Source organism: Oreochromis aureus, linkage group 14 (assembly GCF_013358895.1).
Source record: "Oreochromis aureus strain Israel breed Guangdong linkage group 14, ZZ_aureus, whole genome shotgun sequence".
Classification (NCBI taxonomy): domain Eukaryota; kingdom Metazoa; phylum Chordata; class Actinopteri; order Cichliformes; family Cichlidae; genus Oreochromis; species Oreochromis aureus.
This window is the reverse complement of record NC_052955.1, coordinates 21,204,397-21,230,843: the sequence shown is the minus strand read 5'-3', so window position 1 is coordinate 21,230,843 and position 26,447 is coordinate 21,204,397. Positions and strand designations below refer to the sequence as shown.

The 26,447-nt window shown below is 42.5% G+C and overlaps 3 protein-coding genes across 5 annotated transcripts; 1 reads left to right on the top strand and 2 right to left on the bottom strand.

Annotated features, from left to right (window-relative positions):
* Positions 1–105: 105 nt before the first annotated feature.
* Positions 106–11,841, bottom strand: sarm1 (sterile alpha and TIR motif containing 1). 3 transcript variants are annotated; one of them, XM_031740889.2, is made up of 9 exons: positions 11,774–11,841; positions 8,649–9,233; positions 5,017–5,635; positions 3,287–3,499; positions 2,618–2,709; positions 2,213–2,539; positions 1,923–2,112; positions 1,119–1,240; positions 106–854 (listed from the first exon to the last, which is right to left on the bottom strand). In XM_031740889.2, exons 2-9 carry the CDS (start codon positions 9,110–9,112, stop codon positions 746–748), a joined length of 2,136 nt encoding a protein of 711 aa, XP_031596749.1. In that variant the 5' UTR covers positions 9,113–9,233; positions 11,774–11,841; the 3' UTR covers positions 106–745. The 3 variants fall into 3 exon arrangements, with proteins under 3 accessions (XP_031596749.1, XP_031596750.1, XP_039478802.1); XM_031740890.2 differs by lacking the exon at positions 11,774–11,841 and adding an exon at positions 11,419–11,466; XM_039622868.1 differs by lacking the exon at positions 11,774–11,841 and adding an exon at positions 9,650–9,785.
* A 928-nt stretch (positions 11,842–12,769) lies between these two features.
* On the top strand, positions 12,770–18,883 carry vtna (vitronectin a). Its single transcript, XM_031740892.2, has 8 exons — positions 12,770–12,926; positions 13,516–13,635; positions 13,728–14,126; positions 14,240–14,379; positions 15,199–15,355; positions 15,444–15,596; positions 15,679–16,218; positions 18,013–18,883. The coding sequence occupies exons 1-8, from the start codon at positions 12,869–12,871 to the stop codon at positions 18,132–18,134; spliced, it is 1,689 nt and encodes a 562-aa protein (XP_031596752.1). The 5' UTR covers positions 12,770–12,868; the 3' UTR covers positions 18,135–18,883.
* scarf1 (scavenger receptor class F, member 1) lies at positions 18,512–26,436 on the bottom strand. Its single transcript, XM_031740891.2, has 12 exons — positions 26,086–26,436; positions 25,881–25,988; positions 25,552–25,613; positions 25,356–25,457; positions 24,684–25,224; positions 24,078–24,296; positions 22,492–22,620; positions 21,922–22,028; positions 21,689–21,806; positions 21,447–21,571; positions 21,086–21,223; positions 18,512–20,960 (listed from the first exon to the last, which is right to left on the bottom strand). The coding sequence occupies exons 1-12, from the start codon at positions 26,193–26,195 to the stop codon at positions 19,846–19,848; spliced, it is 2,874 nt and encodes a 957-aa protein (XP_031596751.2). The 5' UTR covers positions 26,196–26,436; the 3' UTR covers positions 18,512–19,845.
* Positions 26,437–26,447: the final 11 nt, after the last annotated feature.

The window sequence follows — 26,447 nt, the reverse complement described above, 5'->3', positions numbered from 1 at the left end:
ATCTATTGGACAGACTGTGGTGAAGTAAATCTTATGTCAACAGTAATAATGGATTACACAGTGTGGTAATTCACAATTACACCGTAAAACAGAACAGATATTGAGGTCCTTTTTACCCACTTTTATTACAGAACAGTATGTTTAACGCTACATGGAGTTATTCCCTCTACACATATTTCACTCGTTTATGGTTAAATTAGGGGCTTAGATTAAACTCACAGTAGTCACTCATCCTAAACGAATCAGCAAGTCTGCCGAGGAAGATTTCTTCTATCACAACACAAACATGAAAACGGGAGAAATGTTGGTAAAATCAGAGACCTGCTTTGGTCCATTTGTTGTACACATGTTTAAAAAAAGACGACTGCATATAGAGGAGCTTTGATGAACACTGATGTGTTAGCGGTGATAATGTTGCTGGGTGCCCATGTCAGCTGGTCTATCAGAGTTATTTTCCTGAGATACAGAAGGCGCTTACTGTACCTGATTACACATATACAGCACTGACTAACATTAAAGGCTTAGAGTTTTTATATGCAATCCCCTTATCAGTTCTATTTATTGTTAATAATTAAGTGTGTGCATATTAGGTATTCGGGTCAGCATGTAATCTAAACATCCGGATTCATTTCACATGCATTAGGTCAGAGCAGGGAAAGCTGCCAGACTATTCACTGTAGGTTATGTGGAATTTTGGCATCATGGATAGTTATTATAGCTGAAATCGGACTGTGTTTATCTCAGTTTATTTCTTCTGCTCTTTGGAGCCGTCTGAGCGGTCGACTTGGTCTTGGGGTCCTTTCAGAAAGCGCAGGATCTTCTCTATCGTAGCCTCCTGATATTCGTGGGACCACCTGTGTGAAGAGACGACAGCAGGCATTAGATGATGATGTCGATTCAGGGAAAACAGTTCCCTCTAATTGGAATTTTTACACATCTGCACTAAAGTGAATGAAATATTAATGAGAGAAATATGAGTGTTATTGGGAGATTGTAATAAATGCAGTACAAATGGAACAAACAGCTGTGGTTTAGACCTGTTGGGAAAACAGTTTCCCCGCACATCACAACAGGACTGTGTCCACTGTCCAATCAGAGCACAGCATGCAGGGACTCACTTGATGCCGTTGAAGTTGAGAATGGCTCTCATGTCTTCTGGCAGGGACATGGGGTCAGGCCATGCAAAGTTATCCGTGACAGGAACTATGTTCTTCTTACCAGCCAGGGCCGTGACTATCTCCTGCAAGATGAAACAAATGAATTGGAGATAATTTATCTGAATTTCAAGAGTGTGACCACACCTCATACCTTTCAGTTCAGTGTCTATAAATGCCCTCCTGCACTACAAGCTGTTTGTTCTTGTTTTTGAGCCGTTGGTCCATTACCTCGAGCTTCAGAAATCCCAGCAAGCTTCACCTTAAGAGCCTCTGTTTATCAGTGAGTTTATCACTGAGCCATGTCACTACCAGATTCTGATTCCTCTCACTCTTCTGTGAGATACAAAATTATACAGCTACTATGTACTCTGCCCAGTCACAACATGAAAAGCTGATGAATCAGAGGTATTTAATGGCATAATATTAGGCAGAGTGTGATTTCCGTTAATTCAGTTTTTAGTCATGATATTTTATTAAAACCAGCCATCATGAATTTAAATGGAACTATAAACCTATTCATGAGTTTTAAGAGAGTTGTGTTCCACTGAAAATACAAAAACACTATCCAAAAATGACTCCACAAAACAAACTTTGAATGCAAGCTCACAAATCTGATCTGATGTAATCCAATTGCCTCATGAACAGAACTACTATGGAACAGCTCGAGAAGAGTTTGAGGTGCAGTGATCTGACATTTTTCAGCAGTAATTAGACATAATTAGCCCTGACATTTCAACCATGGTGTGCAGGAAATGGAAAACTGACCTTATGCACCCAGTCCTTCATGGCTGTGTCTCCCATACACTTGTCGAGTGCACTGGCAGACAGGACCAGGATGAAGTTACGTGCCCTCTGCACACTCTGAATCAGTTTGTCCTCAAATTTACCGGCCTCCAGCTTCTCCACATCTATGAAGACGCTGTATCCTCGAACCTGCAGGTGCACCTTCAATAGGCTGGGAGCAAAACAAGATGAGCAGGATTTAATTTTAACCTTATCTGATCTCACTCTTCATCCTAAATGACCTTCTGCACAAAATCTTCTGCAGTTCTAACCTGGCCAGCTGGGAGCCCGTGGTTCGTCTGTAGCTGATAAAAACGTCAGGCCCTGAAGGCTGTGCATCTGTGCGGCTCAGTTTTAAGGGCCCACGGCTGGCAGACAGTATCTTTGCTCTGTGGACGCCATTCTCAATGTGGCAGTCGTGCTGGAGCTGCTTATCAGTCAGGCTCTGGATGTTGTGACGGTCCACGCCTGACTGGACTAGGCCATAGGTGTACTGACGAAAACGGGGGTCCACCTCGCTTAACCAGTCGGCCATGTTGTTGGGGTCACATGTGGAGTAATTGGCGTAAGTCTTCAGCACACGCAAGTCCCTCAAAAACCTGGATGATCAGACAAATTAGAGGGGGTTTTTTTTCAAGACAAATAAGACGCGGGTTCAAATATTATTTACCACTTGCCTCTTGCGGGTAAGGCTGGTAGTCATGCTCAAATCAGAGCTCAGATCTTCATCTGTGATGTTCAGAAGGAGGTCTCCATCCACCTGAAGTTCCTACGTAATAACATCACCAAACACATCAGGCCAGTTTAGTCCGATTTTATTTATAAAGCATGTTTACAACAGCAAAGTCGGCCAGCACGCTGTACGTGGAAATGAGGATTACACAACATAATAAAAGATACACCACACACACACACCATTGCCCACACACATCAATAAATATATCTGAAGAATCACAAATATAATAGAGACAATAAAGTGCCTAAATACCTACAATTTTCACTCTAGGATAAAAGCCAAGGAATGAAAATGAGTTTTAAGCCTTACTTTAAAAATGTACAAGGTGGTGAGCGGTCTAATTGGCGGTCCAATGATATTCTTAATGTGCTTTTGGGATTTGGGATTCCCAAACTTAAATCTAAATCACCTGAGAATATAAGCTTGTGGAATTCCACGAGGGAGCGGTGCAAAAGGCAAAACTGACCCTAAAACTTTCCTTGTAGAAGAACAATCTAAACCACTCCTAAGACCCAAAACACATCCATGTCAGTCCAGCTGTTAAACTGAGCTGTGAGATGAACAGGTGAATAGATATTTCATTTTTCTGTAGGAATAATGTGTCGCTCACCTGAAAACGGTCACAGTAAGCGGTGAAGCCGATCTGCTGCAGCCACGTCTGCACCTCACAGGTTTTCCAGTTGGGCACGCTTGACAGGATTCGTTTCGGTACTTCTTCTCCCATCATGCTCAGCGCCCGCTTAGCTAGGGCACAGACTGTGGCATTGCTGGAGTACATGACGATTCTTTTGAGGCTCTGCACAGCACCAATCTCTTGAAATATCTGAAAAGGGAGGAAAAATTAGGGATCAGCCACAATATATTTAAATTTTAAGTGAAATAGCCACCTGCCACAACAACAAGGCTTAAAAGGATCAGTCAACACTAAAATATACATCTCTTCATAAAATAAAGGCAAATAATTAAGGTGAGAATTTTCTTAAATTTTACTTTCCAATTAAGGTGAGGTTTTTTTGAACTGTTATCCAACTCACACCTATCGATTCATCCAAATACAAGGAGTCATTTATTTGGCTTTTCTTAAGTACTGCTAAATATTTCTTAACAACAAATCTCCAGTTCTTCCAAGGTTTGCTTCTTTTCTTAATGTTTTTCTTGCAGTTCTTTTTCTCTTGCATGTTTTGTTTATTTGTTCTTCTTTGTCATGGATTGTTTGTAACTCCTCATGTCTCTTCTGTAGTTCTTGAAGTGAAGACTGCATGTCTTTCTGAGATGTTTCCTTCTCTCGCATTTTGCTGTTTCCATACTGGACTTTGCTGCAGAGTGGTTGTACGTGGGTATTTTTGGTCACCATTTCTTGGACTTTGCACTGCATATCTATGCATTTTTTCCCCAGTTGTTCTTTCTCTTCCCCAAGTTCAACATTTTTATCTTTTACTTCACTGCAAAACACATTTGCAATTCAGAATTTTTCATTTGAAAGTCTTGGAGAATTTACATGACGCACAAGTCTTCGTTATTTTTCTCGGTCACTTGAAGCTTGCACAGTACCTTTTGGTGAATTCATTCGTTTTCGCCATGACATAGAGCTCGTACAGCATCTGATGGTGTCACTTCCATGGTTTGGACTCTGCACAGCATGTGTTGGTGTAATGCTTCCAGCTGTTCCTTTTCTTTCAGCATTTCCGTATTTCTTCGTAAACGTTACTTGCAGGCCTCCGTTACTTTTCTCCATGTTTTGGAGCTTGCGCTGCATCTGTTGATGTACTTCTTCCATATCTTGGAGCTTATACTGGGTTTGTTGGTGTACTGCTTCCTGTTACTCCTTCTCATTCAGCAATTGTGTATTTCTTCTGAGTGCTTCATCAAACATAGATGTTTCCAAATTCTTTTCAGTCAATGCCGAACGTTTGGTAGCAGCAAACATGCAAGCTGTGAACAACTGATGTGTGGACTGAAAATGGTTGCCCTGCCTTGCCTAGTTTCAAGTTTTTAAGTTTTAATTTCTTTATAAAAACATTATTATTATTATTATTATTATTATTATTATTATTATTATTATTATTATTATTACAACAATATAACAGAAATAAAAATCTAAATAGATATTTGCTTCATATGTTTATTAGTAATATTTGTTAAGTAATTTTTTAATGAATATGTTGAATTGTTAATTTATTTTATTAATTTATAATCAGTTTTAATTTAAATATCTAAAAAGAATCCATGCACTTCTTTAATCGAAATATTAAATACTATGTGTCAGCCACTGGAAGTATTATTTATTATTTTATATATCTGATGTCTTTCCAACTTATTAAATAAGAGAAACAGTTTTACCTTAGTGTTGCGCTGACGGGACTTGATGCTGGCCTCAACACACAGGTAAAAGGCTGCAATGCACTTTCCCTCCACTCTCGTGCCATCCAGTAACGGCAAAAGTTGCTGCAGGTCAGATGCGGTCCTTCCCTGCATGCTGTCTGCACTGTCCAGTAAACTGCGGGCAAAGTCCTCTGGATCCAGAGATGCGATGAACGGCTCCACTAGCTCCAAGGTCCCTGATTTCACCACCTCTTTCTCAATTTCTCTGTTTGCAGCTAACACAGTTACAGCCAAGCAGGCATAGAAACGAATGAGTTCATCCTCTTTGGAAAAGGCGAGTGGGAAGAGCCACTCAGCTGCCCGTTTCTCGATCATCCAGCGCTGGCAGCAGTGGCCTCCATACATCGCACAGTTAGCCAGTGCCACGGCACAGTGGCGCAGAACGGTGGGGTCCGTACCTCGGCACCAGAAGAGGAGGGTGTCCAGGGCGCCGTTGGTGATGAGGTGGATGGAGGTCTCCTCTGTGTGTTTGAACATGTGCTCGAGGATGCCCGAGACACTCCGAGCCAGCTGAGCATCTTCCTGCTGACGAGTCAGGTTGAGGATGACCCCCAGACCTATGCGAGCCACGTAATCCCTGTAGACAAATTTGGAATATGGTAACAAACGCTAAATACAGACTTCATACAGTCTGGTACACTGAGTGACAGCACTTCAGCAGCCAAGAAATTGAAGTTTATACCCACCATCCCACATTCTTTATCGCTAATTAACAGAAAAATTGATCAGAGTTTATTTTAAGTAAAATAAAAGTCAACATAACACAAAAATCTAACTCAATTTCTTTAGTTTCTTTCCAATTAATCATACTTGCAGGTCATCCACAACCCCCCTGCATGCAGTGGTTAGCTTATGGGATAAAAAACAATGTCAGTAGTTAAATAACATCTGAAATTTGTCTCAAATGTGAGCATCTTCTGCTTTTCTTAGTTATACACTACCAGTCAAAAGTTTGGATACACTTTCAGATTTAATGGTTTTTCTTTGTTGTCATGACTGTTTACATTGTAGATTCTTACTGAAGGAATCAAAACAATGAATGAAAACATATGTAATAGATCCGCCAAAATAGATACCCTTTGTTTTGATTACTGCTTTGCACACTCTTCTCTCTATGAGTTTCATGATGTAGTCACCTGAAATGGTTTTCGCTCACAGGTGTGGCTTGTCAGGGTTCATTTGTGGAATTTCTTGGAATTTCTTGCCTTCTTAATGAGGTTGGGACCATCAATTGTGTTGTGCAGAAGTCAGGTTAGTACACAGCTAACACCCATATTTGACTGTTAGAATTTATATTATGGCAAAAACCAATCGGTTAACTAAAGAGAAACGACAGTCTCTCATTATTTAAAGAACTGAATGTCAGTCAGTCTGCAAAATTGCTAAAATTTTGAATGTGTCCCAAAGTACAGTCACAAAAACCATTAAGCACTACAACGAAACTGGCTCACATGAAGGAAAGGAAGAACAAGAGTCACCTCTGCTGCTGAGGTTAAATTCATCATCATCACCAGCCTCGGAAAGTTAACAGCACCTCAGATTAGAGTCCAGATAAATGCCACACAGAGTTCAGTAGCAGACACATCTCTACATCAACTGTTCAGAGGAGACTGCACGAATCAGGCCTTTTCGATCAAATAGCTGCTAAGAAACCACTACTAAGGAAAAGCAACAAGCACAAGAGATTTGTTTGAGCCAAGAAACACAAGGAATGGACATTAGACCAGTGGAAATCTGTGCATTGATCTGATGAGTCCAAATTTTGAGATCTTTGGTTCCACCTGCCATGTCTTTGTGCGGCACAGAAAAGGTGAACAGATGGTTTCTACATGCATGGTTCAAACCATGGAGAATGGAGGAGGAGGTGTGATGGTGTGGGGTGCTTTGCTGGTGACACTGTTGGGGATTTGAACCAGCATGGCTTCCACAGCATCCTGTAGCGACATGCCATCCAATCCGGTTTGCATTTAGTTGGACCATCATTTATTTTTTAAACAGGACAATGACCCCAAACACACCTCCAAGCTGTGTAAGGGCTATTTAACCAAGAAGGAGAGTGATGGAGTGCTGCGCCTGATGGCCTGGCCTCCACAGTCACCTGACCTAAACCCAATCGAGATGGTTTGGGATGAGACGGACTAGCAAAAGGGATGAGATGGAAGGCAAAAGTGCCAACAAATCCTCCGCATCTCTGGGAACTCCTTCAAAACTGTTTGAAAATCATTTCAGGTGACTACCTAATAAAGCTCATCGATAGAGTACCAAGAGTATGCAAAGCAGTAATCAAAGCAAAGGGTGGCTATTTTGAAGAATCTAAACTATAAAGCATGTTTTCAGTTATTTCACACTTTTTTGTTTACTACATAATTCCATATGTGTTCATTCATTGTTTTGATTCCTTCAATGAGAATCTACAATGTAAATAGTCATGAAAATAAAGAAAAAAACATAAAATGAGAAGTTGTGTCCAAACTTTTGACTGGTAGTGTATGTCAGTGTGAATTCAGTTTATTATAGCTTTTGACTTCTGGTTAAGTAAAATTTGTTATTTCAAACTGCAACATTACATGTTATTTCTGTGACAGGTGTACATAAGAAACGCTGCATGGTTTTAAAAGTATTCAGCAGACAGATCTCAGTGCATGCAGGTAGAAGGGAATCACTTCCAACTTGGTTAATGGAACTAAAAGTGCGCCCCGGGGTTCAGTTGAAAGAACCCTTTCACTGTAATGATGATAACAAGGTGGATGGACTGCTCTGCACATACTCCTACCCAGCCTCTCCTTCAGCTGCAATCAGCTGCTAGTACATCACAGCGCAACATGTTTGAAATTATGACAACACCGAACTGATGATCTTCTCAAATGCAAAGTCAAAACCACTGAACCGTATCACTGCAGTCCTGGGCTGTGAATCAGTATCTCGGTATAAGTGCTTAAGAATTATAACAGATGACTCGCTTTTACACCTCACTTTCAGCAGCTGTCTGTATTTTGAGGCAACAAAGAGACTTGTTGGTCCCCGTCATATCAGAGTTGTTATATGCATTTGTATAATGCCTGCAAGGAAGTTTCTTCAACTAAAACTTCATAGGATTTCAGGTGAATATAAATGATCAGTTACTTCAGGCTGTAGAAACAGAGCAGAGGTGTCTGGCACAGCTTCATCTACTTTCGAGCTGCATGGAGATGCTCCAGCAAATATTTGACCACCCCTGTGTTCTGGCCCCAGACGATGACGTTTAAATTGATGACTTGGAAATGTACTACACTTATTTTGTGTATTTTTGCTGAGCACTCATTTCTGAAACTGTACTGCTGCCAGTCTTGGCCAGCTTGCTTGTGGAAAGGAGAGTAATAATCTCAAGAGTCACATTACCCCCATTAAATAAAGGTTCAGTAAATAAAGATCACATTCTATAATAATTTACTAAGTGATTACTAGAATACTCAGACAAATATGCAGACACACAAACACAAATACTGCACTACCCGCAGCAGTGTTTAAACTTTATGTCTAAGTACAAAAACAGACTGCAATGTAGCACAGTCTACTGCGGTCCTGCACCCCATCACACCGTTACACCATACCTGTTCTCTGAGATCAGTATCTGCTCCAGCAGTTTTGCGGACTCGTAAGTGATCTCCACAGCAGGCGACTGCTGGAGCTGAAGCAGCAGCTCCAGGCCTCCATGCAGCCGGATCCTGTTGCAGATCTCCTCGGCCACTTGACGACCCACGGTAGGTAAAACCCAGGCCTCCTCCACCAGCTGGAAGATCTCCGCGATAGCCCTGCGGGTCTCATCTGAATTCGAGGTCTCCCTGGATGACTTCAGCCTACTGATGGCGGAGCGCAGGGCGGGAAGTGACGTGTCCAAAACCGCCTGGACGTCGGCGTTGATCCCCGGAGAGATGGCCTTGGGGTCGCATGCGGAGCCGCTCCTCCCTCTCTGCAGCCTGCTGACGTAATCCGGGACTGTGAGCCGGTCAGAGCTGAACATGATGTAGAAATGTCGGTAGAGCCTCCACAAGAAAAGCGTCAGGGAGAAAAGCATCTACCGGCACAAACAATGTGATCGATGTGGATGCGCACCGCTGGAAGCAGCACTGCTGTGTTCACTTAAGGCCCGTGATTCGTGTTCAGCCTGCTGGCCGCCCTGTAAACAAAGCCAACTCCTGCAGAAAAAGCAAGGCCTCGGTTATTAATCAAAAGTGACAGCTTTCACCTCTCTCTGGGTGTCATACCCGCCAGTAAGCCATTAAAGACTTCTGAGCAGATCTTGAGCAGATCAGCGGGTGTTTACGCTTCACAGTTGCTGCTTTGTCTCTCTCAGTAGATATGTTAGTGGGCACAATTTGTAGAAGTGTCCTTAAAGCGCACAAGACCTCGAACCGAAACGCTGGGAAGCACGGCCTGCTCGTTTTGCCAAGAAGAATAACAATAAACTATTGTTGTCTGTCTCCTCGCTCGCATTCATTCACTGAGACTGGCTAACAAAGAAGACCTGTAGTTCTCATAGTTTCCCTTCCAACGCATCCAGCGCGCTGCAGCGGCTTCTTTTCTCCAAAAATATCAAAAGTGACGCTCATACCCTGCGGAAGCTCCTCGCCTGACATCCTTCGGTCAGCATCCGCAGGCTGCCTGCATCTTCGAGGCTTCGCACCGCCCACCGGCCCCGGATATGTTGTCAATGATGTACAGTGAAAGAAGCAGCACCTCTCCTCATCATCTCTGCTCCCGGTCAGAGCATGCGCATAGTGGCAAGGGCGTTTGTAAACACTGCAGGCCCTCTATAGGTATGGAGGGCCAGGAGTGACAAAATGAATTAATTAAATACACCATTAAATAATTAATTAAATATGTCGATAATTAATTAAAAATTGAAGTAATTAATTAAATAAATATTTAAATAATTAATAAAATGCCCATTCATTTCATTTAAAACATTAAATACATTATTTTTCATTTATTTCAAATTTTATTTAATTAGTGACACACAACCAGCATGTGAAAACTAACTAAACTGTACTTTGAAATACCCTGTTTTGTCTCACCAAATGCACTTTTAATATTTTTTTACCCGAGAATGTAGTGGTTTAATCTGCAGATATCTGGTCGGTTTGTCAAGATAGAGCCTATTTGCAAAAGTGCTTCGATGATTTCGGAGATGTCTGCCCAGCCCAGTCTCACAGATGAGCATGTGATAGACCTGTTCCCCTCATAAGCGCTTCACCTGTTATACCACCGACAAAGCTCAGGTCCCGGTACACAACTGTCATAACCCCTGCTGACTGTACACCGACTTCATTTACTCAGGTTATATCCGTCGGGTCTTTATTTCCTGATGTTCATATGAGTCATACTTGTTTCAGTCGCCAATTCCGAATTAAAACTAACATTAAAAACATGTTTAACGTAGAGAGCGAGCAAATAAATACGATTGACATCTGAGCTTTGTGTTTTGTTCAATAAGCAGCGTGACCGGTGTATACACGCATAATCTTTGCTAAAAGAGATAACACTGGTGTTTCCGTCATGTAGTAACTGTTAGGTTTAACTGTACTAGGCTTGTTCAACACTGTGAAATGCATACAGACTTCACATGTTCGACACTAATATTTTTATTGTGAATATTAAGGGTAAACAGGCAGTCCAGCTGCTGCCTCGGAGCCGTGTGCACCAGGAGCGAGGTCAGCTCTCTAAGTTGACCCAGAGTTTCCCAGCTCGGTCACATGAAAGTGTGGGCATCAAACTAACCTATGAATCTAATTCACAGGTCATATCAATATTCTTTTACAGAAGATGATCCTCATTACTGCCAACTATTCCAGAGAGACTCAAAAATCTACAGTATAAAGAATATAAAAATATACCAGTCTGACGCAACACTGTTGTAAAAGAGATGAAGGCTTCAATTTGTCGCAGATCGATTCATGATGTGTGTTCTGTGGCATCTGCATTTCCATCAGCGTAAGAGACTTAGCAGCAGATTAGAAACAAGTATAATAACATTTATAGGCTTCATTTAATAAATCACCAAATGAATACATGCATGTTCCCGTGACAAAGCCAGGCACTGTTTGCACAGAGATGTTACAACACATTTACAACACATTCCTCCATCATTCCCCTGTTTAAAACACTTGAATCATGCTGTAAATAAAAGACTGAGTGAAAACGTGGCGCTTCCAGCTGATTTTAAACAGAAATGATCAATCAGTTTGACTGTTTAAAGGTTTGAGAGTAAATATTAGATATAAAAACAATCATAGACTCAGTCCACGAACACATTTGATATGAGGTCAGCAATTACAGTGTCTGTGTCCTGTTTTAAGATCTTATATGTAAAAATTGTCTGACCTTCGTCGATCCAGCCGCTCAGAGTCCGTGGTTACCATGGTTACTTGCATAAGCGCCTGTGAATTAAACAGCTGGCGCTGCGGTAACTAACCGGTGATATGAGTGTTTATGCTTTTCATTGCAAAAGAACTGACTTGGTTAACTGATGTTTACTTGGATGAATTATAGTTTAGGAATATCATATAAATAATGGATAATAGATAACGCCCACGTGGCCACCTGTGGCCTCGGAAATCTGAATTCGTGTATACCGATATACTGAAATAAACAGCCTATTACTGAAATAAACGTGCTATATAATAAACTATGATATAAATGTGGAGGTGCTGTTAACATGTTTAGTTATAAAACACACCTTCTTGCCTTTAGTCTCATTCATGAGCATTATTAATTGTCTTCTAAAAATCCAGAAGTCTGTGATGTGTTTCATAGTTCCTGACAAGCTTTTGACAGTTAAAGGTAACATGACGAAACACCAACATAAAAAAAAAAAATCAGAAGGTGAGCGTGAGGGTCTGTGAGGACATCTGCATGCATGCCAACTATCGGTGACCCTGGATATGAACTGTTTAAAAGATGACTGGTTAAATAAATAAAAGATGTTTACAGAACATTGTTTTGAAGAATATTGTGTGACAATAAAATATACACAGCATTTCAATATTTCAATTCAATTGAATTTTATTTATTTAGCACCAAATTTCAACAACAGTATTGTAAGGTAAGGACTACAATAATACAGAGAAACCCCGACAATCACGCAACCCCCTATGAACAAGCACTTTGGTGACGGTGAGAAGGAAAAACTCCCTTTAAACAGGAAGAAACCTCTGGCAGAACCAGGTTCAAGGAGGGGCAATCATCTGCCACCACCTAGTTGGGGGTTAGGGGAGGAAGACAAGACAAAACACACACTGTGGATGAGAGACAGAGATTAATAATAGCTCATAATTAAATGCAGAGCGGTGTATAAAAGTGTTAAAAGGATATGTGTGCAATAGTTGCTTACAGTGAAAATATCAACAAAATTCCTATTTAGCAACAGACCAGATACATGTTTCATTTTTAAAAAAGTTACCAGGAATCCCTGAAAGACACTTTTCACCACTTTTTCATCAGAAAAGGCCTTAAAAGTTAGCCGGAGTAGAATATCTGTCTTTGGAATATTTAGAGTCAACGTTGATTTCAATAATTGAAATCTGTAAAAATTACTACAAACTACTTAAAATGTACCAACAGCTTTGGTCAGAGGTCAAACAGTAACCCCCACACCCACCCCATTGATCTTTTTCCCCTCTCAGTCTGTGTTTATTTGTCCGAGTAGACAGAGGTCTGCAAATAAGGTTCAAGTGAATGAGGAGGTGGGGTGACTGGCACATGCTTCCAATGATAGGGAGCAGACAGTCCTTCATTATTTCCTCAGTCTGTCCTCGGACACAGAGGAGGCAACATGGACCTGTGGGCCGTGCTGCTGCTCACTCTGCTCGCCGACACTTTGGCTTCAGACGGTGAGTCTAACAAAATCTGCTTTAGACTTCATGAAGACTTCGTTGTGAGAAACATGGAGTAGCTTTGTGCTTTGTTCAGGACCCTGCTTCAGATCTGATTTGGGGCCTATTGCGTACAAATTTGGCTGGTAAAAGTTGAATTATGGTCATTAACCGTTGTGTTAAAATGTCTGATGCATAAACTTTGAGGCACTAACAAACAATTTGCTTAGCAAATAGACATATTTATTATTGTCAGTGCAGCTACTAAAAAACAATTCATTTGATAATTCTCATAATAAATTAATTATTTCGTTTCCAAAATGTTGTTAAATATGTGGAAAAATTAGTAAAGTCTTCAGAGCACTTTGTTAAAAATACAAAACTGTAATCATTTTGAATTATTAACACTGTCTTTTAATATATTGCCTAATTCACTGTAAGATTGAGTTTTCCATATCCCATGAGTCTGTGCTGCTGGCATGCAGTCAAAGCCTCATGGGAGCTGTAATCAAATTTACCTTTATTAACCAAAGGAGGAAATGAATTTTGTCCTGAGGTACAAACAGCAGAGAGAGGGAATGACAGAAGTATGTTGTTTTATCTCCAGAGTCATGTTTGGACCGCTGTGAAAATGGCTTTGACGCCCTGAAGAATTGCCAGTGTGACTCCATGTGCAAGTACTACAAAAGCTGCTGCTCTGACTTTGAATCCACCTGCAATATGATGAGTAAGAAACCTCTCTGCTCATTGGTTCATTCATTCTGTTAAGAACTCACAGGTCAAAGACTGATGTTGACATTTCTCTCACACCCTCCTCAGCTCGTGGAGACACATTTCAGTTTGCAGAAGATGATTATTACGATGGGCAATCTGAGAGCACGCCTCAGCCCACACGTCGTTCAGCACGCAAGCAGCTGAGGCCTACGCAACCGCACATCCCGGACTTCAATCCCAGAGCGCAAGAACGCCCAGAGACCACGCTGGAAATGACCAGACCGACCAGACTGAGAGTCTCTAACATCCCGCCGACAACTGCGGCACACCCAGACACCCACACATTGGAGGACTCCATCACGGCCAGCGCAGCAACCGAGGTGACCACAGTTCCTGCCACAACAGCCACCACCGTGGCCCCTGACCCAGATGCTGAGGCCTGCAGTGGCAGGCCTTTTGACGCCTTCATGCAGATCAAAAATGGCTCCATCTATGCCTTCAGAGGTCAGTGAGTGAATTCATCTGTTACACGACAACCTTTCAGGCTCTGTCATGGTCTCGCTCATGTTTGAAAGTAACAAATAAAACAGCAAGATCACTCTGGCTTTGTTTTCCAGGGGAGTACTTCTTTGAACTGGACCAGAAGGCGGTGCTTCCTGGTTATCCAAAGCTCATTAAGGATGTGTGGGGCATCAGTGGGCCCATTGATGCTGCGTTCACCCGCATCAACTGTCAGGGGAAGACCTACATCTTTAAGGTGGAACCAAAACAAATCAAATTCAATTATCTTTATAATTTTGATCACTTTGATTGTTTGCAACTTTCCAAAGAAATCAAATGCTCTAAGAGAACAATAATAATACAACAATAGAAAAAAAAGATAATTCAACACAACAATAAAGTACTGTTGGGCGAGGAACCATATTTGGTGACTTAAGTGGACATGAAAATTGGCCTTCCCATGACTCACTGGGAGGTTGTAGAAACACATGGATTTCTTCCAGCTAATCAGCAAAGATCAGGTTATGTGACATTATTGCATCTGACCAATCATTAAAGGCCTGGAACATTTTAAACTTCCAATCAAATTCTTCCTGAATTTGGGAAATTGGCTTTTCCCCCATACCTACTCCCACAAGTGTGGTTATAGCATTAAAACTAACAGTGGTTGGCAGGGCTGCACTCTGATATATGTGTTATATTTATGAAAATTGCCAGTATGAAACAAGAAAAATGTTCAAAAGTAAATGCTCCTTTATATATATATTTATATATATATATATGTGTGTGTGTTTTTCTTATAGTCTTTTGTAGAAAAAAATGCTCTAAATGTGTGAAGAATCATATATGATATCTTCAGTGACTTTGCACTATAAAAAAGTAAAAAACTTTGAAAAAAGTTTGCTTTTTTAATGTCCTCCAATAACACTCTAGGGTTGAAATCTTCCATTTCCATGTATTTCAATGACTGCCTTATAAAGGGCAAAGCCAATATTGGAAACATTATGTCATAGTTTAGGTTTAAAAGTATTTTAAAAAAGCTAATCTACTACAAATTTGATATTTACCCATGTAGGGAAACAAGTACTGGAGGTTTGACAACGGCGTGCTGGATGATGACTATCCCCGAGACCTCAGCGTTGGCTTTGACAGGATTCCCGATCATGTGGATGCAGCGTTTGCCCTTCCTGCCCACAGTCACAACGGCAAAGAGAAAGTCTATTTTTTCAAAGGTACAGCCAAATCCTTTGGTTTGCATACATCTCCAGCTGTTCCTGTAGTACTGAACATCAGTGGCTCATCATACCATCCTTTCTGCAGGTGACCAGTATTATGTGTATGAGTTTTTGCACCAGCCAACTCACGAGGAGTGCATCAAAATGTCTGAGAGCTCTCCGTCCACTCCCTTCAGGCGCTACACTGATGTGTACTACAACAACTATGAGCGTTTCTTCAGCGAGCTCTTCTCTGACTGTGAGTTGTGCAGTTATAGACCTATTTGTGCAGACAGGAGTCACACATACGTGTGGTTTAACTTATTTTTAATCTTCTGCAGTGCCTCAGCATCATAGTAAGCACCACTTCATTAACAAGGACTGGAAGGGTCTCAGGTCTCCAGTGGATGCTGCCATGGCGGGCAGAATCTACATCAGTCCTTGGCGGTTGACGCGACGCCGCTACAACAGCCAGCAAGGCCAGCAGTGGAACCAGCAGTGGAACCAGCAGTGGGGTCGGCGGAGACAAAGTCGTTCACCCTCCTGGGGCTCTTTTGCTGAGCAGGGAATGAACATGGGGCAGGAATTTGCTGAAAGAGGGATGGAATTGGGTATGAGACTGGCAGAGAGGAGGATGGAAATGGGTATGAGACTGGCAGAGAGGAGGATGGAAATGGCAGAGAGGCTGGAACAAGCCTGGGACAGACGGTGGGATCAAGACTGGAACCAGGACAGACGGTGGGATCAAGACTGGGACCAGGACAGACGAAGAGATCGTTATGGCCAGAACAACAGAGGCAACTATGACTCCAGAGATGACCGATACGGCTACAACTTCCAAAGGGAGATGCCCATACAGACCGTCTACTTCTTCAAAGAAGGTAACGGATTCAGAATGGGAAGCGCCATATCAAACAATGTTTCTGAAAATGTATTCAATCATTCATTTCCACTGTCTTGCAACATGTGGTTAATTGGTTATTTTGTAATTCATAGTAATATAAATTAGAAAAGCAGCAAAGCAGCACATTTAAAAAATAGCAGTTAAACATTTTCTTTGTTAAATTACGCAACAGTTATCACTGCCATAAATCAAACACTGATCAGGCACTTTATTAAGTTTGTGTCTCTAGTGGGTTGAACCCCTTTTTAATTCTTCATGGCATAGATTTAACATCCCAAAGGTTCTCTCCTGGAGATCTCGTGGCTGTGGTATTGAGTGCAGTGAACTCATTGTTATATTTAAGGAACCAGTTTAAGATGATCTGAGCTTTTGAGATGATCTGAGCTTTGTGGCTTGTTCTGCTATTCTGTTGGAACCAGCAATCAAAAGATGGGTACACGGTGGCCATAAAGGGATGGACATGGTCAGCATTAATACTCAGGTAGATGGTGTTTAAGAGGCCCAAAGTAAGTGAAGACACGACCACCACCCCAAACTGCTGGGAAAAGGATCCATGTTGTTTTTTACAACAAATTCTGACCCGACCATCTGAATGTTTCAGACTAGGCAACGTTTACCCAAGCTTCTATTAGCCTCAGTTTCCTGTTTTTAGCTGGCTGAAGTGGCATCCAGTGCGGTCTTCTGCTGCAGTAGTTCATCTGCTTCAAAGGGCTGAGCGTTCAGTGATGCTCTTCTGCATACCTTGGCAGTAAAGAGTGCCTTTTTTGAGTTACTGTTGTCTTCCAATCAGCTCGAAGCACTTTGGCTATTCTCCTCTTACCTCTGCCATTAACAAAGCATTTCACACAGAAAATGCCACTTCCACACTGAAAAAACTCCATCTGTTTGTGGCAGATGGCTGCCCCTCCCTGAGCCTGGTTCTGCCGGAGGTTTCTTCCTGTTAAAATTGAGTTTTTCCTTCCCACTGTTACCAAATGCTTCCTCACAGGGGGCTGTCTAATTTTGGGGGTTTCTCTGTTTTGCTGTAGGGTCTGTACAATTTAAAGCACCTTGAGGTGACTAACAACCATGCGACAGTCAAAAACAACCTAAATCACCATTCTACCCCTAACTAATGGAGTTATCAGTGAGTGTGCATTAATCATTACAAAGTCAGCTAGCGCAGAAGGAACGAGAAAAGGCATATCCCATGAGTTATTGTCTTTATTTCAAGGTTTCCTGGGAACTGTAATCAAATCAAACCCATTTTAAGGAGGATGTTAAAGAAAAAAAAAATCTCAGGCTCATAATCCCCCACAGCTAAAACAGGGCCGTTATTAACAGCAATGCTTATGAAGGCTAGTACAATAATGGTTAAGTGACTAAATAACAATGATGATTTTATCATTGTTCAAATATTGTGTGTTTGGTCTTCACACTGATGACACATAAACTAAGAGCTGAGTCACAGCTGTAGACGGCAGACAGCTGGGAGAGGCAACAGGAACTAATGTGCTCTGCTCTCTCACCACACACTAGTTTCATTACATCTTTAATGCTGTATATAGTTGATTCAGTAAAAAACAGATGCCTAAAATTAGCTTCTGTTTTATACTTTACTCCAAGTGCATTTCTGTTTGTAATCTTTACATCATATTCAGTGCAATTCTGGTTTATGTTTAACCACTACTCCACACACTATAATAATAGTGTAGTATGTGTACAAAGCAGACAATATGAATACTAACTGTGACTGGTAAACATGTGTTGAGTGAGTTTTTGTGTTTTCTAGATAAATACTACAGAGTGGACCTCAGGACTAAGAGAGTTGATCCTGCTGTTCCTCCGTACCCCAGATCCATCGCCAAGTACTGGCTCGGATGCTCGGACCCCCCTGGAGCAGAGAAGAAGTAGTTTCCAGAATTTTAGTTTGTTATTTTGATCAATGTAACCCAGTTAGCGTATAATAGAGCTGTTGTTTTTACTGCAGTGGGCGGTGGTAAGGGTTAAAAGTGTCGCACATGCGCAGTGTAACACACAGCTAGCTGACTTCAGCAAATATTGGTGTATCGGTGAGAGTCCACATGCAGCTTAGGGCCAAAGTTCAGCTGGCTGACTTTCAGTCAGCTTTATTAAACGCAGCTAAAGTGAAAAACAGATTTAAATGAGTGAGCCAGAGACAGCAACGTTTATCAGTCTGAAAGCTAAATTCTGTTAATGATAATTAATCTGCAATTATTACTGTATTCATTACTTATCGTGTATTCTGAATAATGTATCTACAAAAGCCAAAGTGTTTACTGTCTTTTTATTAATCATGGTCATGTTTATACAGTGAAATAACACTATTATAAAATATTAACACAGACTTCAGGGGAGGTTTAATCCACCAGTGGTCACAAGCAGGGCGGTAATGTGTTTCTAACCCCACAGCAGTGTTCGTGCGCTGTGGAATCGCAGGAAACTTTGACATCGGGTCACAGAAGTACAAACATTTTTACAATTCCAGTTCTCTGACTGATTTATACGATAGAATAAACAACCCTGCTGGGCTTTTCCCTCATGTGTAAAGCATGTACTGATTCTGAGTGAATTGCGACTACAATCTGTTACAGCCTGTTCTTACCTGAGTTTCATCCAAGACTAATAAAATATCCACAGAGCAGCAGACTCAGATCCTTTCCTCACACTTAACTGAATCAATCAAATCAATCAAAAAGTTCATCACACTCATTTTTATTATCCTCTGGGAACCCACCCAGATGTTCATCACTGCTTCTTTTTCCACAAACTTCCACTCTTTACTTCCATTTATCCTTTCTGACTATATAAGCACAACAGGTGCAGATATTACATCCGTCCATCCATCCATCATGGGGGTGCTGGAGCCAATCCCATGGGTCGTCACACATTCACATTCACACTTTCAGCCTATTTAGATTCACTAATTAATCTAACATGCATGTCTTTGGGCTGTGGGAAGGACTCAGAGTACCCAGAGAGAACAGAAAGGCCCCAAAACAGCCAATGGATTCAAACCTAGGACCCAGTTGATGTTGCTCCTACAAGCTGTTGGCTAATGAAAGTCTCAAATGCAGGACTTTCACCCACGAGACTGTAAGTTTGTGCGATTGTAAAAGTAAATGTTTTGATTTTTAGGCTTAGATTAAAATAATACTAAAAAGATTAGTTTCAGTTTTCAGTTGCAGTTGTTTTTAGGTTAAGGCAAATAACACTTGGTTATAGGTCTAGGGAAAATATGTTTAGTGAGTATTGAAAAGCCCTGAAGAAAAACTAAGTTGCAAAGATAAAAATTCATAACAGCATGATCGGTCAGTTCAGGGTCATGGTACTGGGGAAACATGGGTTACACTGTGGGAACAACACCAAGGCAACAACGGACTGTGTAGTCTTCTTGTTAGAAAACAAGAAAGTTCAATCTGTTGTTTGAAATTTCATTAACGGTTGCTATTTTTAAAATCACAATTTCTCTGTCATTTCAGTCATGTGAGCTGCAGTTGCACAAATCTCTCAGAGAAGCTTTCCCCATTGTTCAGTTATAAGTGCAGGATAACAAACATGCGGCTGTTTTTCGATCAGTCCTGCTGACACGGTTTCTCAGAGGTCACAAGTTTTTGATCTGGACATTTTCGTACCAGGGTTCCTCAGTCACACTGACCGCCGCTCCTTCGTTGGTGATGATTTCAATGGGGCCTGCAGCATCTCCCACGGGTCTCAGAGTCCGGTAGGAGCTCTCAATTTGTTCTTCATGATGCGGGGCAGCGTGGTGCCTTTCGTCTCCTTCGGCCCGCAGATTAGACCCCGAGTCAGCTGACGCCACTTCAGGCACGCTCTTTAAAATGGACGACAGCGGCCGTTTTGGAGTGCCACTCTCTGTTGGCAGTGTGCCATTCGACCCAGCTGCATCAGAGGAGTTGTGGGAGGAGTGCTTCCTCCTGATTGGCTTACAAACTCCAGCCTCCCCTGTAGACGGTCCTCCCTGCTCCCAAACAGCCGCCCGAGCTCCCAGCTTCTTCCTGGGTGGTTTGGTGATGCCTTCACTCCCCTTCGGCTTCGGCCTGCCAGACTCCTGCTCTTTTTGCCTCTGGAGGCTGCCCAGTCTTCGCAGCATCGCCTGAACGGGGCCCTCAGAGCTTGGCTCTGTTTTTGTGATGGGCTTACCCGCCTTACCCACCGTCACATACACAGTGGTGACCTTATGAGAACCCCCTCCTTGAGCATCAGAGGCGGACGATGTCCCTTTATGAGCAGCTGTGTTAGACATAGTCCGTCTCCGTCCTGATGCTCCAGGAACCTGCAGGGTGGATCTTGATGGGGTTCTGTCTACTTCCTGTTCAGCCTCCTCACAGTTTAACTCCTGGCTGTCCGTCACATCCAGTCCATCTTTCTCCTTCTCGCCCTCAGGTCCGTCCCCCTCCCTAGTTCTAGCTGTGCTTCCCTGACTTTGCAGGGCCGATAGCATCGAAACCCCCCAGGATGATTTGGGTTTGCTGCGAAGGAGAGCACCAGGGTCCTGAGCAGAGCCGCGCCTCTCTTTGGGGCTGAAGCGGGTGCCCTCTGCAAACGAGACAGATGGCCGCTTGGCCTTGGCAATGCTGGAGGTGCGAGGGATGTTAAAGGGTGAGGAGATGTCCTCGCTGCTGAAGCCCGATGGGTCTAAGAACATGTTACACTTTGAGCTCATCTCCTGGAACTCACCGCCCGCCACAGCCGGGATGTCTAACAGAGACGGAGCAAAACATCAACCGGTGCCAGAAAGAGTTTTTAAAAGTGGCAGTTCTACCTTGCACCAAAAGAGGGCACTATAAACTTGGTAAACTGGTGAACTTTATTTTTGCCCCTACCTTCCATTGGAGGGACGCAGTAAAGAGCCTCTCCCTTCTCCTCATCGCTGTCGAAGGACGATCCCTCCGTCACCCAGCCAGAGGAAGGAGGCTCAATGAAGCTGTGGTTGAAGGTCAGCTCAGGGTCATGGTGAGACACTGTGTGTGTGTACATGAGACATAGAAAGCAGATTAATTTAAAAAGAATAATAATAATAGAACGAAATATCACAGCTTCTGGTCATAATTCATGCACGCACAGTACAAGTTTTAAAAGAATTCAAATCTTAATGATGATTAAAATAGTATTTTTTTGTACTTTCATGAAGTTTGTATACAATAGTTGCATTACACTGTGAGCACTGTGAGTGGCAAGACTCACCGGTGACACGAGGCAGGCCAGAGGACCAGGCAGAGATACACGGCAGGGCAGCGCCAATGTTTGCCAGGACGCTATAAACGTGATACTTCATCCGAACCAAGAAGCCGCCATCAGCAACAGTTGCTCTACAACCAAAAGACATCATGTAAAGTTATGTAGAGTGACAAACATAGCCTGCTTTCCGTGTTTTAGCGTCTATGCAAAGTGAAGATAAAATGGCTAAAAGAAAGGTAGCTGCTGACCTGTCTTTGTCTCTGTCACCAGCCGGGCGTCCTCCACAACACAAGCAGCAGCAAACTACAGCAAGAAGCAACAGGAGCAAAGGAACCAGCACACCCGCAAGCACAGCACCTCTGTAACCTGTCATTCAAACACACACACGCACACACAAACACGTAAGGGAAAGTACAAGACACACTAATGTACACATTTATACACAAAACTGACAGATAACTGAGTGGATGGATGGACGTACTGTTAGGACAGGCTCCGGTCACAGAGTCGCAGGCCACCCCCTCACCACAGTCGCAGACAGAAGAACAGTTGAAGCCAAACCGGAGGGCAGGGCAGCTGTTGTTACAGCTGGAAACATCCATGAGTCACAGTGAGTAAGAAAGTTAAATCAAGATTTTATTTTAGTACTCGGTGAACACATAACGATGACGTACAAGCATCACAGAGAAGAAAGTTAAGGGGGCCATGTTTTCCATGTTTTAACCTAGTAACCTCAGATCGTACACTCAGGGCAAGAGAAAGAGTGAAATCAGACAAATGTAAAGGACATCCAAGTCATGAAGATAGTTAGTTTCATTTTTTTTACCATGGTTGGTGTGACTACAAAACTTCTGCAATGCTACCACCTGTTGGAACATCCCACAACTAATTAGGTTAATTGTAAGTTTCTAAATTGCTCGATTGTCAGTTAAACACAGTCTTTAACTGATCTGGGAGTGCAGTTTAGCTATTTAAAATTTTTACCTTAGATAAAAGCTGTATCTGCAGCAGTAAGTTTATCCAACAATAAGCAATGCTTTAATTTTCTCACCTCTCTCCCTGGAAGCCTGGCTCACAGACACATTTTCCTGTCACATGATGGCAGTTGCCATGAAAACAAGGACTACACGTCAAGAGGCAGGCGTCTCCAAACCTCCCGTTAAGGCAGCGCTCCTGACACCTGGACGAGGGCAGAAAAAATGAGGACAGAGATTACTAACACACTTACACTGTTGGTGGTACAAACTTTCCATCCTCTATAAGCAGACTGTTTTTGAGCTTAAGTGTCATAAGCAGTGACATTCTTTGCTCATGTTTTACCACATGGATCATTTTATTAGTTTAGCATCTTTAGCCAACTTAATCCAAAAGCTTTAACTCTTCCAAGCAACTCTTTGAATCCCTCATGTTCAAGAGACTGCAGTACACTTGTAAGCAGTGAATGACTTTGACTTTTTAGCAGATTCAACTCTTTGTGTTAAACTCAAATCATCTCTTGTCTTCTGGGTCTGACTTTCTGATTATGTCTCTAGTCAGCAAAATGCGCTTTGACAGCCAACTCATGGATGTCAGAGCCTCCCACAAACAGCTGTATGCACAAGTACAGAAGTGTTTTCAGTCCCCAGATCACACCACAGGATGACAATGGAGCTTCTGACAAAAATAACTATAATCTGTGACAAACGGACCATTTTATCTGTTTACTGATTGATTGATTTTTTAGTTTGAGCTTAAGCATATGAACTACACTGATCACGGGATGCTTCCTAAGATCAGTCAGATGCAGGCTGCTGATCATTTTTAACCTTTTTTTTTTTTTTAAATAAGACAGTGTGTCTGTAAAGGTTCTCAGGTTCTCAGTCATCCAAGTCATTGTAGTCTAAAGAGCTTGGAAAGAAAATCGTCTGGACTTCTTTAAGCTGCTGATCCAAGAAGCTTCTTCAGTTCTAGGGTCAAATCTGGGACTTTCCTTAAATAACACAGTGATTAAGCAGCCAGCTATTACATTTAGCATTTCTGTATATTTAGAACCCCGATTCCAAAAAAAACTCTGAAGTAAAGATGGACAGAGGTTCACCAATCTGCAAAACACTCAGCCTTTAACTTGTGGAACAATTTCGACCTTGAATATCTTTCATCTACAATATAGAATCTGGAGAAATCTCTGTGCACAAGGGACACTACCAAAAATCAAAACCTGAAATCCTGTGATTTTCGAGTCCTCAGACATCACTGCATTAAAAACAGACATGAGGGATGGTACACAACGGTAAACATGACCCTTTCACAACATTTTTGAGACGTGTTGCTACCATCAAATCAAAAATGTGTAAATACATTTCTTTAAATGGCATTTTCTATGTTCTACTGTGACTAAAATACAAGTTTATGAGATTTGCAAATCATTTCATCATTTTACACGCGTCCTACTTTTTTGGAAATAAGGTTTTAATTTGAAAACTACTTCTCTCATTTACCCATTTATTGCTTTGATTATGACAAGTGGTCAAAGTGTAAAAACGCACAAAAAAAGGTGAAAAATAATGACTCGTAATGTACTTTGTAAAGCAGTTAGTTGTAAATAGTGTCAATTTTTATGTATTGTTACTAATGCTTCCCCAAAATATGTGCGCACACCTGGGTCCAGTCCATCCGGGATCACAGCTCTGACACAACCCAGTTTTTGGGTCACAGGGTTCATTATTCCTGCATCGTGGACACTCTTCTTTGCAGCCATCACCATGGAAACCAGATGGACATGGGCGGTCGCATTGCGTACCATTCCAGCCTGACTCACAGGCTGCACACGCGCCATCGGTCAGAGAGCAAAGCTGGTTGTCTTTACAGTGACCACAACTGAAGACAGAGGATAAAGTTCAGCAGTGAGAACACACACATCCACCTTTATCCACCTTTCTTTCCACACACACAGTTGTGTTTTTATATCCTTGTGGGGACATCTAATTGATATAATGCTTTCCCTAGCTACTTACCCTAATCTTAACCCTAACCATCAAAAATGAATGCCTACCCCTAACCCTGACACTAAATCCACATTTTGAGTCTCATAAATGCCTTCGAACTCATGGGGACGGGGATTTTGCCCTCATAAGGGCTGTTGGTCCCCACAAGTATAGTAAGCTTTCAATTTTTGGTCCCCACAAAGATATGTAATCATGATACACGCACGCACACACACACGCACGCACACACACACACACACACACACACACTGAAACCTACCTCCTTTTACAGTCAGTGCCATACTTTCCTGCTTCACAGGGCTGGTTGCATGACACGCCCTTGTATCCTGGGTGGCACAGACACGTCCCACTCATTACGTCACAGCTGCTGTGTCTGAGGTCACATTTACAACTCTGGTCACAGCTGGTTCCCCACATCCCAGGCTTGCACTCGCACACACCATTGCGCTGATTACATGGGGACTGGTTACAGTTGCACGGGTTTGTACACCTCATCCCCCAGTGCCCCTTGTGGCACTGACACTTGCCTGTCTGCTGGTCACAGCTGGGGCCTACGGACCCACCGATATCACACTGGCACGGTTTGGCACAGGTTGAACCCGACCAGCTGGTTTCGCAGGTGCAGTTTCCGTGGATGGGGTGGCAGCGCCCGTGCCGGGAACACCTGCAGGTTTGCTTACATAGTGGGCCCCAGCGGAGTGGGTTGCAGGTGCACTCGCCAGTGGCTGGATGACAGCGCCCGTTAGGATAGCACTTACATATCTGACGGCAGTCTGGACCCCAGAACTCAAGAGGGCACTCTAGAAACAACACACAAGTGAGTACATAGAGAGCTATTACTAGACTACAATATAGTAATTATCATGACTACAATGTTTTTATATTGTTATTTTTCTTCTTTCTTATACAATGAATGGATGTTTTAACTCACGGGTTTTGCACTCAGCACCGAAGTAGCCAGGTGGGCAGCGACATAATCCAGGATATAAACAGATCTCACCCTTCAAACAGGCCTGCTCACCCTCACATACAGCTGCACACAAACACAAAGAGAAAACCAGAAGACAACGCCAATGTAGAGGTGGTAACAGCATAAGCATAATAATCATTAGAATAGTAGAACTTACGTATTGTGCACTCTTTTCCCTCCTGGCGCCATCCAAGGCAACAGAACAGGTTAGAGGGATCCCTAAGATAACAGACATCATCAAATCAGCTTGATAAATCTGAAACCTTAGTAGATAAAACACTCCAGTGCCTGCATTCAGCCATGTCATCCTAAAGAAGGGCGGGCCACACAACCCACAAGCCAACAGTACAATCTCATGGCACTAATATTCATCACCAGAACTCAAAGCCAGTTGAAGGCCGGCAAAAACGTTAATTCGGTAACCCGCTGTCGCCACTTAAGACTCAAAAGCCAGTATGTGTGGGTGAAGGTAAAGCTGGAGTTTACCTCATATTCCGGCAGACGTTCTTCCCAGCAGGATCCAGAGTGTGAGCGCAGGCCAGCGAGAAGCAGAGCAGAGCGCTGAGAGCTCTGAGGAGAAGCTTCATCTCCAATCTGAAAGCACAACCAGGGACAAATATATTCCGGTCTTTATTTCTGCTCCCAACTTGTCTTTGTCTCAACTTGAGGGGAGCAAAACGAGGGGCAGTACCTATCTCTCAGCCTACCCTCCACCCTTCCCTCTCTCTTTCTGTCCGGTGAGTCGTCTTGTGGCTCCAGCGCAGCCAGAGAGGTCGAAGCCCCCGGGTTTCCTCTTCCCATTTCCTGGGGAAGTCAGAGCCACTTCCTTCTATTCAGCCAGACACAAGAGCTTTTTAAAGATGGTCGAACACTAACACAAAAAACTCGCCGTACACAACGATGGGGCACGTACGAACAAACACACACACGTACTGATGGTCACCCTTTTCTCAGAATCTATTGCAGTAGGTCTTACGGGAGATGATGAAGGAAGCCTTTGTCTTCCGTATAAGTTGTGAAAGTCGGTGAAAAGATGCCCATGTGATCAATTTG

Coding starts and splice junctions, on each gene's coding strand:
- sarm1 (XM_031740889.2), bottom strand. CDS start 9,112: ATGCTTTTCTCCCTGACGCTTTTCTTGTGGAGGCTCTACCGACATTTC. Junction 2,710..3,286: donor CTTACTGTGACCGTTTTCAG/GTGAGCGACACA, acceptor GTTATTACGTAG/GAACTTCAGGTGGATGGAGA. Junction 2,540..2,617: donor ACCAGCCTTACCCGCAAGAG/GCAAGTGGTAAA, acceptor CTGATCATCCAG/GTTTTTGAGGGACTTGCGTG.
- vtna (XM_031740892.2), top strand. CDS start 12,869: ATGGACCTGTGGGCCGTGCTGCTGCTCACTCTGCTCGCCGACACTTTG. Junction 13,636..13,727: donor ATCCACCTGCAATATGATGA/GTAAGAAACCTC, acceptor CACCCTCCTCAG/CTCGTGGAGACACATTTCAG. Junction 14,127..14,239: donor CTCCATCTATGCCTTCAGAG/GTCAGTGAGTGA, acceptor TTTGTTTTCCAG/GGGAGTACTTCTTTGAACTG.
- scarf1 (XM_031740891.2), bottom strand. CDS start 26,195: ATGGGAAGAGGAAACCCGGGGGCTTCGACCTCTCTGGCTGCGCTGGAG. Junction 24,297..24,683: donor GGCACTGACTGTAAAAGGAG/GTAGGTTTCAGT, acceptor CTCTGTCTTCAG/TTGTGGTCACTGTAAAGACA. Junction 20,961..21,085: donor CTGCGTCCCTCCAATGGAAG/GTAGGGGCAAAA, acceptor CGTCTCTGTTAG/ACATCCCGGCTGTGGCGGGC.